This window comes from Hemibagrus wyckioides, linkage group LG21 (assembly GCF_019097595.1).
Source record: "Hemibagrus wyckioides isolate EC202008001 linkage group LG21, SWU_Hwy_1.0, whole genome shotgun sequence".
Taxonomy (NCBI): Eukaryota; Metazoa; Chordata; class Actinopteri; order Siluriformes; family Bagridae; genus Hemibagrus; species Hemibagrus wyckioides.
The window spans coordinates 17,230,187-17,247,212 of NC_080730.1; the positions used below are offsets into that span (position 1 = coordinate 17,230,187).

At 37.9% G+C, this 17,026-nt stretch overlaps 1 protein-coding gene and 1 pseudogene across 1 annotated transcript; both read left to right on the forward strand.

The window, feature by feature from the left end:
- Nucleotides 1–3,824: 3,824 nt before the first annotated feature.
- On the forward strand, nucleotides 3,825–12,639 carry LOC131342375 (inter-alpha-trypsin inhibitor heavy chain H3-like). The gene is made up of 21 exons (XM_058373147.1): nucleotides 3,825–3,993; nucleotides 4,999–5,022; nucleotides 5,160–5,314; nucleotides 5,557–5,661; nucleotides 6,010–6,172; nucleotides 6,257–6,367; nucleotides 7,081–7,209; nucleotides 7,292–7,408; nucleotides 7,549–7,717; nucleotides 7,928–8,053; nucleotides 8,854–9,035; nucleotides 9,136–9,321; nucleotides 9,412–9,551; nucleotides 9,878–10,038; nucleotides 10,221–10,247; nucleotides 10,338–10,457; nucleotides 10,540–10,671; nucleotides 10,768–10,969; nucleotides 11,086–11,258; nucleotides 12,022–12,133; nucleotides 12,249–12,639. The coding sequence occupies exons 1-21, from the start codon at nucleotides 3,859–3,861 to the stop codon at nucleotides 12,409–12,411; spliced, it is 2,832 nt and encodes a 943-aa protein (XP_058229130.1). The 5' UTR covers nucleotides 3,825–3,858; the 3' UTR covers nucleotides 12,412–12,639.
- A 795-nt stretch (nucleotides 12,640–13,434) lies between these two features.
- Nucleotides 13,435–17,026, forward strand: part of LOC131342851 (inter-alpha-trypsin inhibitor heavy chain H3-like) — a 29,319-nt pseudogene continuing 25,727 nt past the window's right edge.

Genomic DNA, 17,026 nt, shown 5'->3' on the forward strand with positions numbered 1-17,026 from the left:
GTGCTGTTGCGGCACCCCTGCACTGACTCACTTCCTCGCTACACCCCTTTTCATGGACTCCAGAGGCTGAGCTAGCCTTTGCCCAACTTAAGAAGCTCTTCACTACTGCTCCTGTCCTGATACTTCCGGACCCATCGCACCAGTTTGTGGTGGAGGTGGATGCATCTGACTGTGGGGTGGGGGCCGTCCTGTCTCAAAGGGCTTCTAAGGACAATCGTCTCCACCCCTGTGCCTTTTTCTCTCACTGCCTTTCCCCAGCTGAACAGAAGTATGCCATCGGTGAACGGGAGCTTCTGGCTGTGAAACTGGCCCTGGAGGAGTGGCGCCACTGGTTGGAGGGCACTGAGCAGCCTTTCATTGTACGGACTGACCACAGAAATCTTGAATACCTTCAGACAGCCAAACGACTCAATCCTCGACAGGCTCGTTGGGGGCTGTTCTTTGGGCGTTTTAACTTCACCCTCTCATTCCGCCCTGGTTCTAAGAATGGTAAACCGGACGCCCTTTCACGACTATTCACCCCCGATGAGGATGACCCAGCTCCCGAACACATCCTCCCTTCGTCGGTAACCATCCGTGCTCTTCATCTGAGGATCGAAAGGAGAGTGCAGCAGGCCATCGCAGGGATACAGATTCCAGGCAACTGCCCCAGGAACAGACTCTTTGTCCCTGATCACCTTAGGTCTCAGGTCATCCAGTGGTGCCACAGCAGCCGCCTCTTTTGTCATCCCGGGGTTTCCCATACCTTATCTACTCTCCAACAGCGTTTCTGGTGGCCATCACTCAAGCACGATATCCAGAGATTTGTGGCAGCCTGCCCCACCTGTGCTCAGCAGAAATCATCCAGGACCCCACAAGCCGGGCTCCTGCGCCCCCTTCCGACCCCCAGACGACCTTGGTCCCATATCTCCCTGGACTTTGTCAACGGACTACCTCCTTCTGCCGGCCACACTACCATCCTTACGGTGGTGGACCGATTCTCGAAAATGGTCCATTTCGTGCCCTTGGCCAAGCCTCCCTCCGCCAAGGAGACTGCCCAGATGCTACTATTACATGTCTTCCGCTTACACGGGTTGCCTCGCAATATTGTGTCTGACCGGGGGCCACAGTTCACCTCGAGATTCTGGAAGGAGTTCTGTCAACTCCTGGGTACCTCCATTAGCCTTTCATCTGGCTTCCACCCGCAGACCAACAGCCAGACGGAGCGTTTAAACCAAGAGTTGGAGACTGGGCTCAGAATCCTCTGTTCTGAAGACCCTACATCCTGGTCATCCAACCTCATTTGGGTCGAATATGCCCACAACTCTCTTCCCTCGGCAGCCACAGGCCTCTCCCCTTTCCAGGCTGCTTACGGCTATCAACCACCTCTGTTCTCTTCCCAAGAATTAGAGGCCTCGGTTCCCTCTGCCCTCGCTCTGGTTAAACGGTGTCGACGGGTCTGGAGGAGGACCCGCTTAGTGCTTCTCCGCTCATCCAAAAGCTATGCTCGATGGGCCAATCGTAAGCGCCACCCGGCACCCCCTTACCATGTTGGCCAACGGGTTTGGCTGTCCACTCGGGATCTGCCCCTGAAAGTCGCCTGTCGGAAGCTCGCTCCTCGCTTTGTTGGTCCGTTCCCAATCTCTAAAGTGCTCAATCCAGTATCCGTCCGACTCAAGCTTCCCCGGGCCCTTCGCATCCACCCTACGTTCCATGTCTCCAGACTCAAGCCTGTCCAAGCCTGTTCGCTGGTTCCCTCCACCAGACCCCCTCCTCCCGCCCGGGTCATTGATGGAGGCCCTGTTTATACAGTTCGCCGCCTTCTACGCTCCAGACGTCGGGGTAGAGGTCTCCAGTATCTTGTCGACTGGGAGGGCTACGGCCCTGAAGAACGCTCCTGGGTGTCCACACGTCACATCCTTGATCCCGACCTTGTTTCCTAGTTCCACCGCGAGCACCCTGATCAACCAGGAGGGGCGTCGTGAGACATTATGGGCATCAACTGTCAGGCATGCATTTCCGGGTTCCATGTTGCTACTTCCGGTTCCGGGACGCAACTTCCGGTTTCGCGATCTCATTTCCGGTTTCCGCCATTTTATGCTCCTCTGTCCTATATAAGCTAGCGAGCAGTCCATGCTCCTTGCCAGATGGTCTCTTCAGTCAGCCTTGAGCTTCTGAGACAGCATCCTGCCCTTTTCTTCAGTTCCTGTCTGCCTGGTTTGTCTCTGCCTTCCTTCAATCAATGACTCTGCCTGTCCTACGTTTAACCTGTTCTCTGTATTTGGATTATTGGACTGTATGCTGCTTATGACTCTGCCTATCCTACGTTTAACCTGCTTTCTGGATTTTGGATTAGTGGATTGTATGCTGTTAATGACTCTGCCTGTCCTACATTTAACCTGCTTTCTGGATTTTGGATTATTGGATTGTATGCTGTTAATGACTCTGCCTGTCCTACGTTTAACCTGTTCTCTGGATTGTGGATTATTGGACTGTAGGTGGTTGTTTCCTTTACTGATTCTACCAGCCTGCTGTATCCTGTTTTTTTCAGTTTCTTTTGAGAACTCTGCCATTTTTGTGCCGTTCTTAATAAAGACTCTAAGTTTTGAACTCGGACTGTGTTCTGCATTTGGGTCCTCACCTGCCACCCCTGACATCAACATCAGGAAATTAGCTCTTATTACCGTCTTAGGGTGGATTATTTTGGAGAACAATAGCACCACCGTTGGATATGAGAATAAAAACATACTAAATGGTGTAAAAAAAAAAAAAAAGCGAGAAGCGAAGCTGGGGTTGATTTCTTTCTAACTCAGCCTGTAGATTTGTGAAACCTATCAGTAAAAGTAATGTCATGTGATAACACCTCCTAGATTTGATCCATTTGGGATGATATTTTTCAGCTCTAACATTTAACATATCATGTGAAATACAGCTGGAATACAAGCTGGATTATTTACTATATCATCCTTGTTTCATTCTAGGCAAAATGCCTAAACTAAAAATATATCGACTAAAACACATCTTGTCTAATGAAAGAGATACAACGAGACAGACAACAGAACCATAAGTTTAATGTTTTCTGATTTGATGGAAAGAGTTACAGCTCATTTGGTATTCAGAGAAAACATGGCCTGAAGTTAGTAGAAGATTACAGATGAAAAAAATTAGCAATCATGAATGCAGCTGCTTGTCAAGTCTTTAAGTGTGTGTGTGTGTGTAATAGTTAAACCTTGTAATATAACACATTGTATGCATTGCTTAACCTTAAAAGTTTCTTCTATCAAGTTATTGATCGATTGTTTGTTTCCACGTGTCGTATAGTAGCACTGATTATATAGTTGCATTTGAGTATCAATTTTCACATAAAATAATATAAAATAAAAACAACTACAGCAAAGTGTTTTCCTGTCAGAAAGCACTCCATACTACAACCTTTTTAAGAAAGTCTATAAAGAAAGGATACAAAAACGAATACTAAAAAGGCCAATCAACACACTTGATAAATTGGGGAAAATTTTCTGCACCACCCCAACACCCCCTTCCCAAAAAAGTATTGCTTTAAGAACATTGACAACATTATGCCCTTATTTTAATATCGTGTCCGTTTGACAAGAATCACAAAGACTTTCAGGAACGCCTGCTTTTCAAAGCCCAACGAGTACTTCTTCAGATACAGAGGTATTACTCCACACGTTCCACTGGCAAAACTCCTGCACATGAAACACTGCCTTATTCATCACACACTCTCACCCTCCCTCTCTCTTTCTCTCTCTCTCTCACACACACACACACACACACACCCACAAACACACACCCACAAACACACTTATTTAAAAGCTGCTCTAGTCAGGACTAAACACAGAGCAGAGCTCAGGATTCATGATGTCGACAGTGTGGATTGGGCTGCTGGTGTGTGTGTGTGTGTGTCTGGGTGCTAACGCACAACCGTGGGGCAAGCTGCCTGGTCTGAATCTTCTTCAGCATGATGAAAATGATGATGCGGTTAATGAAGAGGTAAGATTTCATTTGCTGGTAATGTGATTAATATTTTATTTGATCTTGAAGATAAACTTTATGACTGAAATGAATATAAATTGTTGTGTTATTATTCAGGAAAAAAAATATTTCTGAATCAAAATAGTCTGCATCTGAAAACTTAGTTGTTTTCCCCAAACAAGTCATTCTCATGTAGATGCAATGAGGAACTCAGCCAACTGCTTACATCCTTACCAAGCTGGTTGAGAAGATGCCAAGCATGAGCAAAGCATCATGAGAAATACACTTAAAAATACAAAATAGATTTTAATTTTAAGAACAAACATGCAATCTGTTGAAATAATATACAGTAATATCCAGCATAAATCATATGTTTTACAGTTTTTGAATTGTAAATAAACTCCTTTCAAGTAACGTGGCCAGTCAGTGAGAGATAAAACTAAATAATACTCATAAAAACATTTAAATTAATTCATAATAATCATGAAATTATGTGAAAAACATTGTGTTAATCCTTACTTGATGTCCTTATTATTATTATATTTTTTATTCTTTTTTAAAAGAGTAAAAATTGTAAAAAAAAAAAAAAAGGTAAATCTGCAATCATTAATAATAATAATAATAATAATAATAATAATAATAATAATAATAATAATAATAATAATAACAACAATAATAATATGTGCAGTATTTGTCTTTTGTTTTATTAAATTGTTCATTTTAAATATGTATTTATGTTTTTATTTATTTATTTATTTATTTATTTATTTATTTATTTATTTATTTATTTATAGTGGTAAAATGTATTCTTTTTTCAAGACTAACAGTACAAAAATATAATAAAAGTACAATTTAATTAAAGTGGAATATTCCTAAGAACCTATGTATAGAAATATGTATCAAATCTTAAATACATAAATACAGAAAGCAATAAAAAGTTATTCCTGACACTGAAATAAATAAACTATTGTGCCAAATGATTACAATATTGATAACAGATTTATTTCCTGTTTATTCACACAGAAGCCAAACCTACGGAGTCATGAGGTAAGAAACTATCATATATACTGTATGTCTATATATAATTCTGTAATTCAACACCAAAAATATTATTTCCTGCTTTAGTTCAGTTTAATGACCTGATATTGTTAAACAAAAGGTGGTTAATATTTTTTTTATCTTAGATCGAGATGCAGAAAGTGAAGATTGAATGCATAGTGACGTCTCGATTCGCCCACACGGTCATGACGTCCACGGCTCTGAACAAGGCCAACGTTTCACAGGAAGTCTACTTCGAGGTGGAGTTGCCCAAGAAGGCCTTCATCACCAACTTCAGCATGTCAGTCATGGGCTGGTTTTACTGCCTAAAAAATCTGCTCCTAGTAAAGGAATCATGAGTCATAATGAAACTGACTCACGAATCCACAGTAGAGACCATTGTTTCAAATCTATTCCTAACAGATATTCTATGTTTTTATTTTATTTCATTTCCATTTTAAGGTTTAAGTACTTTAAATCTTTGCAGACGTTTTTGATGCATAGTTGATATTTTGTGCTTTCTGTTATGTTTATTTGTTTCAGGGAGATTGATGGAAAGACATATGTAGGAGAGGTTAAAGAGAAAGAGAAGGCCAAGAAGAAGTATGAGACGGCGGTGTCCTCTGGGCAAACAGCTGGACTAGTAAAGTAAGCACATCATATGCCTTTATAATGAATTCTAACATGATTATTATTAACACTTTATGCTTCATTATTGTTTATTAGACACATTATTGTTTGATTAGACACAACATTAGAAAGATTTACAAATTCACAGAAATAATTACCAGAATTATTATATTTATATATTTATATAATAATTATATTTGAATTATTATCAAACCCGAAAGTCACTGGTTTCAGTTACATATTTCTAAGTAAATTGGTTTAAAACTTCACATCCAGTATATACAATATATAATAGAAGACAAGAGCTTTTTTTTTGCTTCCACCCACTTTGCATACTTTTAGGTAAAATAATACAATTTTCCCCAGAGCTTCAGGCAGGAAGATGGAGAAGTTCTCTGTCTCTGTGAACATCGCAGCCAACAGCAGCGTCACATTCACACTTACCTACGAGGAGCTCCTTCAGCGCCGGCTTGGCAAATATGAGCTCATGATCCGAGTCAAACCCAAACAGCTGGTCCAGCACTTTGAGGTGGAGTACAAATTTGTGTTTCCTTAAATTTCCTTCACTTTAATTCATGTTGGAGTCGTTAAATATACACACTCACACCCACAGATTGTTGCTACCATCTATGAGCCCCAGGGCATCACAAGTCTGGACACTAATGTCACGTTCATCACCAACGACTTGCTGCCTCTAGTGAAGCAAGAAGTCACTGATAAAAAGGTAAGGGTGTTATTTAAAGACGTTTTGGGAAGCCACTTGGTTGGTAATATATTGCTTATTAAATATGATGATAAGGCATTAAGTGGGTTTTCAAATCAGGATTAAAGAGAGAAATCTTAAATCTCATGACTAAATTTGCATAGTATGGCTGGAGAATGGAATAAAATGATATCAAGATTGTTATTAGGTAATGTCACTACCGCTTTTCTGAGATATATTTTTAAATTATTTCTTTCTTTCTTTTTTAAATCAAACACTGGGAACAGATTTGCCAATGTTCTGTACAAAAAGAGTTGTACATTTTGTAAAATAAAAGCATCATCAAATTTTATTTAGTTTTATTTAGTTAATATTTGTTATATTTTGTTTTTATTAAATCGTTTTAGGATTTTTTTTTTCAGAAATTTCCTAGAATATGTATGCAATATACCTAATGTATCATGATGCATATCATGTCTAGAAAAATTGTCATTTTTTTTGTAAAGAAATCTCCAAATTTTAACAGAAATACTGTACATATAGGCACAAAATTTAGTAGATATTCACAATAGACTACAGTGTGCCTATAAAAAAAATTGAAATCTTTGGTTTCTAAAGTCTTCTAGTGAACTTGGCTGTATTTAGAAGGGTGATTTTGTCCACAGCACAGACTTTCCTTTCTTCAAAAGGAAATATTTTCAGCTATTTTCCTCTCACATGATCCTCTTTTCCAGGCACATGTGTCCTTCTCTCCAACTCTGGACCAGCAGAGGAAATGCCCAGACTGTGATGGTACTCTGATAGACGGGGATTTCACCATCACATACGATGTCAAACGTGAAAAGAAACTGGGTGATATTCAGGTTCAAGTCTCAGTCACTTTTGAAAAAAATATCTCAGGAAGAAATCTATGTAGTTCTCATTTTCTGACATTTTCGGTTTCAGATCGTGAACGGATACTTTGTGCATTTCTTTGCCCCACATGATTTGCAACAATTGCCAAAGAATGTAGTGTTTGTCATTGACAGGAGCGGCTCCATGATGGGAAGAAAAATGAAACAAGTAAGCTAAACACAGATAGCGGATTGATGTAAAACTCAACAACAATGCAGGACTACTTAGCATTTGTTATTGTTGCCTTATTATTTTTGAACTATGGACAGTTCTGTTGTCATTATCATTGTTGTCGTTTTTGTGTGTAGACTCGAGAGGCACTCTTAACCATTCTAGATGATCTCTATGAGGAAGACCACTTTGGCCTGGTCATATTTGATGATGAGATTGAATCATGGAGACCGTCATTGAGCAAAGCTACAAACGAAAATATACAAGAAGCAAAGGAATATGTCAAAAGTGTAGCAGCAAGAAGCCGTAAGTGTTAACGTGTAAAAGTATGACAATGGTCCTGGAAATACTGATGGAATTTTTTTTTTTTCATATTAATTTCCTTTTAAGTCTTTGCATTGGTCATTGTTTTGAAAAAATCTCTACACCAGTGTAGGGTTTAAGATGTAATAAAAAAAAGACCTACTCTAGACTCATCTGTACAAATAGTATGTATGTTTACAATTTGTTTTTAAGTGACCGATATCAATGGAGCTGTTTTACAAGCTGTTGACATGCTGAATACAGCCAAGAGAAACAACTCCCTGCCAGACAACAGCCCCTCCATGATCATCCTCCTAACTGATGGAGACCCAACTACTGGTATGTCTGGTCCAGAGGATTAATGTTTATTTATGAAGGTGCATCATGAGTTGCCAAATTTGATTATTTTCCAACAAATCACAGCCGGCCATTTTATTTGTTTAATGATTAAAGAATAATATCTTGTACTTTTGTAGATGTTTAAAGTCAAATTTACATGTAGCAGTTCATTCATTCATTCAGTCATTATTCATTCACATCCTCTATCTTAAAGTAAATAACACAAAAAATTAATCACATTAACACAAAACGAAAGTGAAAGTATATGAAAGTATTTCGAAGACACTGACACTGTCGACTCCTTCCCTAAAGTCCTTGAGAATTAGTTGTTGCTATAGAAACATTAGCATATTAGAATGAGCACTTGCTGCTGCCTGAGTTGCTGCTAGAGAAAATTAATCTTCACTATCAATCCAATCGGATTTAAGAATTCAACACTGCAGCATATGATTGAAATTGCTACGGATCTGGTTGTTTGAAAAGACAATGTGACCTGGAATTAGACAAGTCACTTCCCATGTAGTTTATGAGTGAAGAAAAGAAAATGCTTCCTATTTCCATCTGGCCTACATACCACCATGATGACATGATGGCAATGATGTCATCCAACTCTCCCTGCTAGAAAACAACCGCCTGATAAGACCATATCTCTAGTAAGATATGGACCAAAATGTTGGTCTAAAATTGAAAGTCTTATATCAGCTACATTATTTTTGGCCCACAATAGTCTAGTAATTGGCATCACTATGACTATAGTTGGACTGATGTTCTACAACACCAAATTTTTACCTTCCATGCAGGCGAGACAAATACATCTGTGATCCAAGACAATGTCCATAATGCTATTGGAGGAAATATTAGCCTTTTCTGTTTGGGCTTTGGCTATGATGTATACTATGGCTTTCTGGATGCGATGGCCCACCAGAACGACGGTTTCAGTCGGAGGATCTACGAAGCCTCAGATGCTGCACTACAATTGCAGGTACTTTTAAGTAGATTGCTTTGTTCTATTTGTTGTGTGTGCAAATGTCAGCACATTCAAAGAATAGCCAAAACCAGAACTGTGACCTTTCATTCCAAAGGGTTTTTATGGAGAGGTGGCAATTCCACTGCTCTTAGAAGTGAATCTGCATTATCCAGACAGCATGGAGAATTCCGTGACTACCAACCATTTCAGTCAATTCTTTAGTGGCTCCGAGATTGTAGTAGCTGGCCGACTAAACGACTCTCAACAAAACACGTTTAATGTTGAGGTGTCAGCTCAAATGGTGAGAGAATTCAAAATTAAATTGGAAAAGAAATGTACATCTGATTTTCAAAGAATATAATTGCATTGATGGCTTTTTGTTTGAATTTAGCTAGATCAGCCTTTTGTAGTCCAGGGTGGGACCAATGCTGGGGAATGGGTGATGACGTTTCCTGAGCAAGAATACATCTTTGGAGACTTCACTGAACGTCTCTGGGCATATTTGACCATCCAACAACTCTTGAACAAGCAGTACGTATGATTTCAAGACATTTTTTCCCTAATGTTGTCTGAGGGAGTTTTTCCTGCACATTGTCACCTCTGGCACACTCATTAGGGATAAATTTAAATCTAAAATTTTGAACTTATTTCCTGAATTTATATATTTCTATAAAGCTGCTAGGTGACAATGTCTATGGTTAAAAGTGCTATACAAATAAAATAGAATTAAATTAAATAGAATATTTTCCAATATTCCAAAAGTAACTTCATACTGCAAATCTGACACTACATTTTAAAAGAATGATAATAATAATAATAATAATAATAATAATAACAACAACTTTATACCCTGATAGAGACACATGTATACCCAAAGAATGTGAAAATGTCACTGCTGAAGCACTGGACCTCTCGCTTAAGTACAATTTCGTCACGCCGCTCACCTCCATGGTGGTCACTAAGCCAGAAACTAATGATACGTCAAAAGATGCATTAATTGCCGACAAACTGACAGAAGGTATGAATGAAATGTCTTATTACAACAGAATACTTCTCCAGACTATTAAATATGATATTTAAAAAATAGTGCTCCTTCTGTTTGTATCTGTATTTGTATCCATTTAAAACACATGTTAAATATGAGTGTCACGTTGCTGCAGCTACATAATGACAGGGTGTGTCTTTTCGTTTCACTCACAGATGAAAGGAGAGACATTGCAGCACCAGGTAACATAGATATTTAGCTAGATAATTACAGTTAATTTGTCCAAATTGTCAAGTGTAAAAATTGCTATAAAACAATATTTCTACTTCTAGCCTCTGGCCGTGTAGGGTATAGTAGACCTCTATCCTTAAGCAGCTCATATCTAACCGGTACTGGGCATGGAGCTGGTCTAATGGGTCCCATGGGTAACATGGGTCTAATGGGTCTAATGGGTGAGATATTCATGATATGTAGTCATAAATATTAAGATTTTGTTTAATGACCAAAAAGTATAAATCAAGTTTGTTTTGCTAGATAATGAAGCTGTGGCTGTTGATGGAGATCCACACTTCATCATTGAGTTGCCAGACTGGAATGATGCTCTGTGCTTCAACACTGATGATAAACCAGGCACCATCTTCAACTTGGTGAAAGATCCAGTCTCAGGTCTGCTCTATGAATACGTTTTACCAAATTTGCCAAAATGGAGATAACTGGACATTCAAATTTTCCACTTATATTCACTTGATTCTAAATCCGCAGGATTGGTGGTGAATGGGAAAACCATTGGAGACAAGATGGTGGAGCCTGGGAGCAAACAACATACCTACTTTGGTCAATTTGGGATTGTTCATGAGAAATTCAAGATCAGATTAATGGTGACGACCCAAAAGATCATTGTGTCTGAGCAGGGCAAGCAAGAACATCTTCAATGGTCTCAAACATCTCATGTCAAGGGTATAAAGTGAGTGAAATATCCACAGATAGAACAATGTATTTCATCCATTCACATGTTACATTAGCGGAAACACTGACTCTGGTGTTTAAAGCCCTTAAAGACTTACCTTTTCCCTTCTCCAGCATGGACCTTGAGGTATCCAAGGATCAAAGCCTCACAGTGACACTGAAGGACACGCTGAAGTTTATTATTGTATTGCACAAAGTATGGAAGCTGCATCCTTACCACCAAGACTACCTGGGATTTTACAACCTGGACAGCCACCATCTTTCACAAAGAGTCCATGGACTACTTGGTAATTGCAACAAAAATATATTAACCTTGAATTATCAGAAATATAATTTTTTTGCATATGTAGGATTGGACTTCAACTAAATGACATGAAGAGTGATTGTAGAAATGCAGAAGTGAGGAAAGCTGACTTTTGTTTTGAGCTTAATAGCCATGAGACCTCCACTTTTGAGTAGGTGTTGTCGAACAATAGGAATTAGACTATGATGTCTGTTTAACTATTTAACTAGAAAGAATGTGGAGCAAAGATAATCACAGTGATGTATAGTTGCTGTATAATAATATTGATATTATACTTTAGTACAAATTCTGAAACACTTAATGATTAAGAGTTCAACAAGCAGTACAATATACAACTTGGACCCCAACCTTCATCATGGCAACCCACTACTGATGCAGTGAAGCATGGATGGCAACATCTCCATCTCTGCTTTACTGATTAAAACTAGCAGGGCTCTGATTGGACTATGACTGCATTTCATTGTGGCATTGCAACCCACTGATTAAAGCAAAATGTAAAATTACATTCACTTCTTATTCAACTAATTGTTAAAAAAGGCTACTCCATGATGATCATGTTTCACTTGTGAGATCTTGCGACACAAGAGCAACACAGTGAAGGTCTGGTTTTCAGTGTAAGGTTTTCTGTGTATTACTAATGAAATTGTATTTTAACTTTGTATTTTAACCATAACTATTGGGATTACTATATTTATCTATTCAGTTATCTTTAATGGTGATTTATATTCAGTGTTGCCTTCTTGCAGGACAATTTTTCCACGGTGTAACATATGAGGTTAGTGATGTGTTTCAAGGAAAGGATCCAGACAAACCAGATGCCACCATGTTTGTGAAGGGCCACAGTCTCACAGTGACCAGGTAAATAAAAAAACACTCTAGCAAAAGAACATATCCCATTATATACTGTGAACAGAAAGACTTTTGTCTAAATGGGTTGATTTTAATAAAATCATTGTGTGCTGTACAACTCCAGGGGCTGGCAGAGGGACTTCAGAAAGGATGTGAAGAATGGAGAAAATGTGCCTTGTTGGTTCATTCATAATAATGGCGCTGGGCTGATCGATGGAGTTCTCAGAGACTATATCGTCTCTGGCCTCTTTACAACTGTCTCAGAGGGAAAAGGAGAAGAGAAGTAAAAGAATCAACTTCAAAAAACCTGAATGGACTGTAGACATATTTTATATCTTTTCCACCTTTTCAATACTGGTTATGAACAAATGAAAGTATTATGTGTTTTTTGGAATAGGAAAATTATCTGATCATGAACCAGTATAACAGGATTTTCGTCTTCTAACAAACACTGAGAGAACTTTGTACACATTTGTTTCTGATTAAACTTCTGGTTACTTTCCAGATTAAATCTGTTTTTTGTCTCTGTTTTATATCTATACATACACTACCAGTCAAAAGTTTGGACACACCTTTTAATTCAGTGTTTTTTGTTTATGGATTTATTTTCTACATTCTAGAACAATACTGGAGATTTCAAAACTATGAAATAACACACATGGACTTAAGTAATCCATATGTAATGACAAAAAACAACAGTCAGTTGTTATTTTAAGACACGAAGGTCAGGTGTTCTGGAATAGTTCTTGCAAGAACAGTATTGTCAAGTGCATTTGCAAAACCCATCAAGCACCATGATGAAACTGGCTCACATGAAGACCATCCCAGTAAAGCAAGACCAAAACTTACCTCTGCTGCAGTGGAGAAATTCATTTAGAGTTGCCAGGCTCAGAAATCACCAATTAACAGCACCTCAGATTAGAGCCGTTATGAAGGCTTTACAGAGCGTAAGTAGCGGACATATCTCAATATCAACTGTTCAAAGGACATTATTGTGTATTTCGGCCGCCTTCAGCATTGTAAGCCTTTCTACATCATACAATGTAGAAAGAAATAAACATCAGGAAAGACCATGGAATTAGAAGGTTTCCACAAACAGCTTCCACATAAACACAAATATGGGCAATGTGTGCTATTCACTAATACCACTTATTAACTAATAAAATTATTAATAAAGTGCAAATTTCTCTGCCAATTTAAACAAGAATTTAAGAAAGAAGATGAAGCAACAGGTACTGGAGTCATTCAAGTCACTCATTTAGTGAAATTGGAGTGTGTGTCATTAGCATATACAGTGTAGTTGGGTCCAAATGTCTGAGACTCGAGTGAAAATGTGTGAGGCTTTGATTAGTCAATATTCAAGGTGTTGCACAATTGCAAATGTATGAAATTGACAATATTAACTCCTTTTATTTGATTATCAGAATCATCAGAAGCAATAATGATTTAATCATTTAAGTTATGGTTAATAACGTATTCAAAAAACTTGTGTTCTTAGTCTTTTGGACCCCACTTGTATATTTCATACTATGAGAGCTTCAGAGATTAAAATTAAAACTTGTCTGCTTCCATAGGAAAGTGACGGCAATCCCGGCAAAGTCATAAAGGTATTGTGCTTCTTTTGAATTAAATAAAATTATATAAATTTAGCAAATAAACCTATTGTAAAACCACTATTTTGCACTTTGCTAGTCAGACATTTTAATTTCTTCTGATTAACCTAGTTACCTAGTTACTACAATTTAGGGTTATTATATTAATTCCAATTCCATTCTCTTCGATTGTCTCCTAACAGAAACGAAGTGTGAACACTACTGAGGTGAGAACAAGAGAGGTGTTAGCTTCTGTTGTCTATTCTGGCTTGAAATAAATAAAAAGAAATCCATATGCTAACTTTTATCTTAATTAGGTGAATTAGGTACATTATGAAATATACCACAGCTATCTCTTTCAACTCACAGACTTGAGATTTAAATTATGATTATTTTATTTGGTTTTATTATGGTCATTGTTTTGTAACCTAATATTGCAATATTTACATTTCAGGGAGATTGATGGAAAAACATATGTAGGAAATGTTAAAGAAAAAGAAAAGGCCAAGAAGCAGTATGAGGCAGCTGTGTCATCCGGACAGACTGGTCTTGTCAAGTGAGTATAATAATAATAATAATAATAATAATAATAATAATAATAATAATTATAGTCTGGGTTGAAGTGGATCTGGACCTATGTATATGTTTTTAGAAGGTGGGAAAAAAGAGTACCCAGACTTCATTGTGTTTGAAGTTTGAACTTAACAGTTCATGCATTCATAGCATGCCATGATCCAATATGCATCTCAATTGGCATGAACAAGAATACATTTTGGGTTTTATCCGATTAACAACGGTAGACATATTCATAGAAATATTGAGAATAACCTCACCAAGAGAAAGAGTAAAAGAAATTGGAATGAGAACTGAGCCCTGTGGCACACCAGTGAAAAATCTGTATAGTTTAAATGTTTAACAAAATGATAAGAAATGACATCTGATTAATGTTACAGTGCCTCTTTATTCAGAGCTTCAGGCAGGAAGATGGAGAAGTTCTCTGTCTCTGTGAACATCGCAGCCAACAGCAGCGTCACATTCACACTTACGCACGAGGAGCTCCTTCAGCACCGGCTTGGCAAATATGAGCTCATGATCCAAGTCAAACCCAAACAGCTGGTCCAGCACTTTGAGGTGGAGTTCATTCTTATCTACATGCTCTGTTTTTTAGTTCTTTCTCACCCATGAAGACATTTTTTTTTAACTCACCCAAAGAGCTACTTCCCCTGGTGGAGAAAACAGTCACTGACAAAAGAGTGAGTAATGCAGTATTTACTTTTGCTAATAATCTACACTGACCAAAAACCAAACCAAACAGAAACTAAAGCATGTGAAATGACAGAGCTTTATTAGAGTTTTGAGACCACAGTCTCTTTGTATCAAGGCTCCAGCCTGATTTTCTCTCTATCCTCTTTTCCAGGCCCACATGTCCTTTTCTCCATCTCTCTGGATCAGCAAAGGAAATGCCCAGACTGTGATGGCACACTGATAAATGGAGATTTCTTCATTATCTATGATGTCAATCGTTTACAAGATCTTGGTGATATTCAGGTTTGGATTTATATAAGCAGTAACATCTCTGTGATAATTTCTCCTGTAATATCACTCATCCACTGTGTTTCAGATAGTGAACAGGTATTTCATACATTTCTTTGCCCCAGATAATTTGCCAAAATTGCCAAAAAATATAGTTTTTGTGATCGACAGGAGTGGCTCCATGAGTGGAGCAAAAATGCAACAGGTAATAGAAAATATAGCAACTCTGATCAGACATTAGATCAGACATTACTTGCCTTGTTCCCCTTTGGTCAGACTCAAGAAGGACTGCAGACAATCCTCAACGACTTGCATGAGGAAGACCACTTTGGCTTGGTAACATTTGCGGGTGATGTTGCAACATGGAGACCATCACTAACTAAAGCCACCAAGGAAAATGTAAAAAAAAAGCAGAAGCTTTTATTGAAACCATCATTGCAGATGGCTGCAAGTATCACAATAATCTTTTCTGATCTCTGGGTTTTCTTTTCTTGATGATTGATAATGTCACACGACACATACAATCACAGTGATAAGTAAGGAATAAGTTTGCAATTATTCTATTGTTTATTTACTAAATGGAAACATACATTTTATCCATTTATAGTTACAATTCATGTTGCGGTACATCCACAAAATAGTTTAGTTCCTGTTATCGCTTACAGGATTACATAAACTAGCTATATCTTTGACTAAATAAAAATAATTATCAGATAAATTTGATGGATAAAACTATATAATTATTTATTATTTGTTTAGGGATGAATATCAATGACCCTCTTTTGTTTGCTGTGAAAACGCTGAAAGAAGCCAAGGAAAACAAAACTGTCCCAGAAAACAGCGCATCCATGATCATCCTACTGACTGATGGAGACCCAAACTTTGGTATGTGGTATGGTATATTTGGAAAGATAGATAGAGAGATAAAGATAGAGAGAGAGAGAGAGAGAGAGAGAGAGATCTAAGGAAATTAAGGAACTACTTAATTCAACTATTAACTGTTGAAATTTCACAACATCATGAAAAGTCTACAAAACTATAAAAAAAATAATTGTTGAATTATCTATTTGTTTAGATGAAGTTAATCAAGAAAAAATTCAAGAAAAAGTCCAGAATGCTATTGGTGGAACCATGACCCTCTTTTGCTTGGGCTTTGGCCTTGATGTACACTATGGCTTCCTGGATGTTATGGCCAAACAGAACAATGGTCTGGCTCAGAGAATCTACGAGGGATCGGATGCTGTGCTTCAGCTGCGGACATGAACTACTGTACACGGATCCATATTGCATTTTTTCAATCACTCCTTGCATTGTTATTCTGGCATCAGTATATCACCATGCCATCTATTGTCAATTCTGATTGGTGTGAAGGTGTTGATAAATTTCCTGTAACATCAGCTTTGACAGTACTCGCCAATGTAAAAAAATGTTAAAAATCACATCATATTACAATACATGTGTGTTTGTTGAGTGGTTTATTTAGCTTTTATGGAAGGAGTCTCCAGTACAAGCATCATCGATAACAATAAAAGTTCTCACTAAGATGACAATAATATTATGTTCAAGAAAGAGAAAAAGAAAGACTGGTGAAGGAACAACTCCGTAACATAAGTAATAACAGGAACTAACTTGAACTATAAATGGATAAATGATATTCGATCATTTTACAAATGTTAGTGTTGGCAAATTGCTCTAGTATAACAGCATGCCCCTAATATTTTATTCTTTAAATATTGTCACGTGACAGTGGCCTCCACAGAGCAAGATCAGACCCAAA

Bases quoted from the DNA above. Each gene is read 5' to 3' on its own strand.
- LOC131342375 (XM_058373147.1), top strand. From the start codon at position 3,859: ATGATGTCGACAGTGTGGATTGGGCTGCTGGTGTGTGTGTGTGTGTGT. The intron at 6,173-6,256 runs GTGGAGTACAAA...TCACACCCACAG, and splicing joins AGCTGGTCCAGCACTTTGAG to ATTGTTGCTACCATCTATGA. The intron at 10,039-10,220 runs GTATGAATGAAA...TTTCACTCACAG, and splicing joins TGCCGACAAACTGACAGAAG to ATGAAAGGAGAGACATTGCA.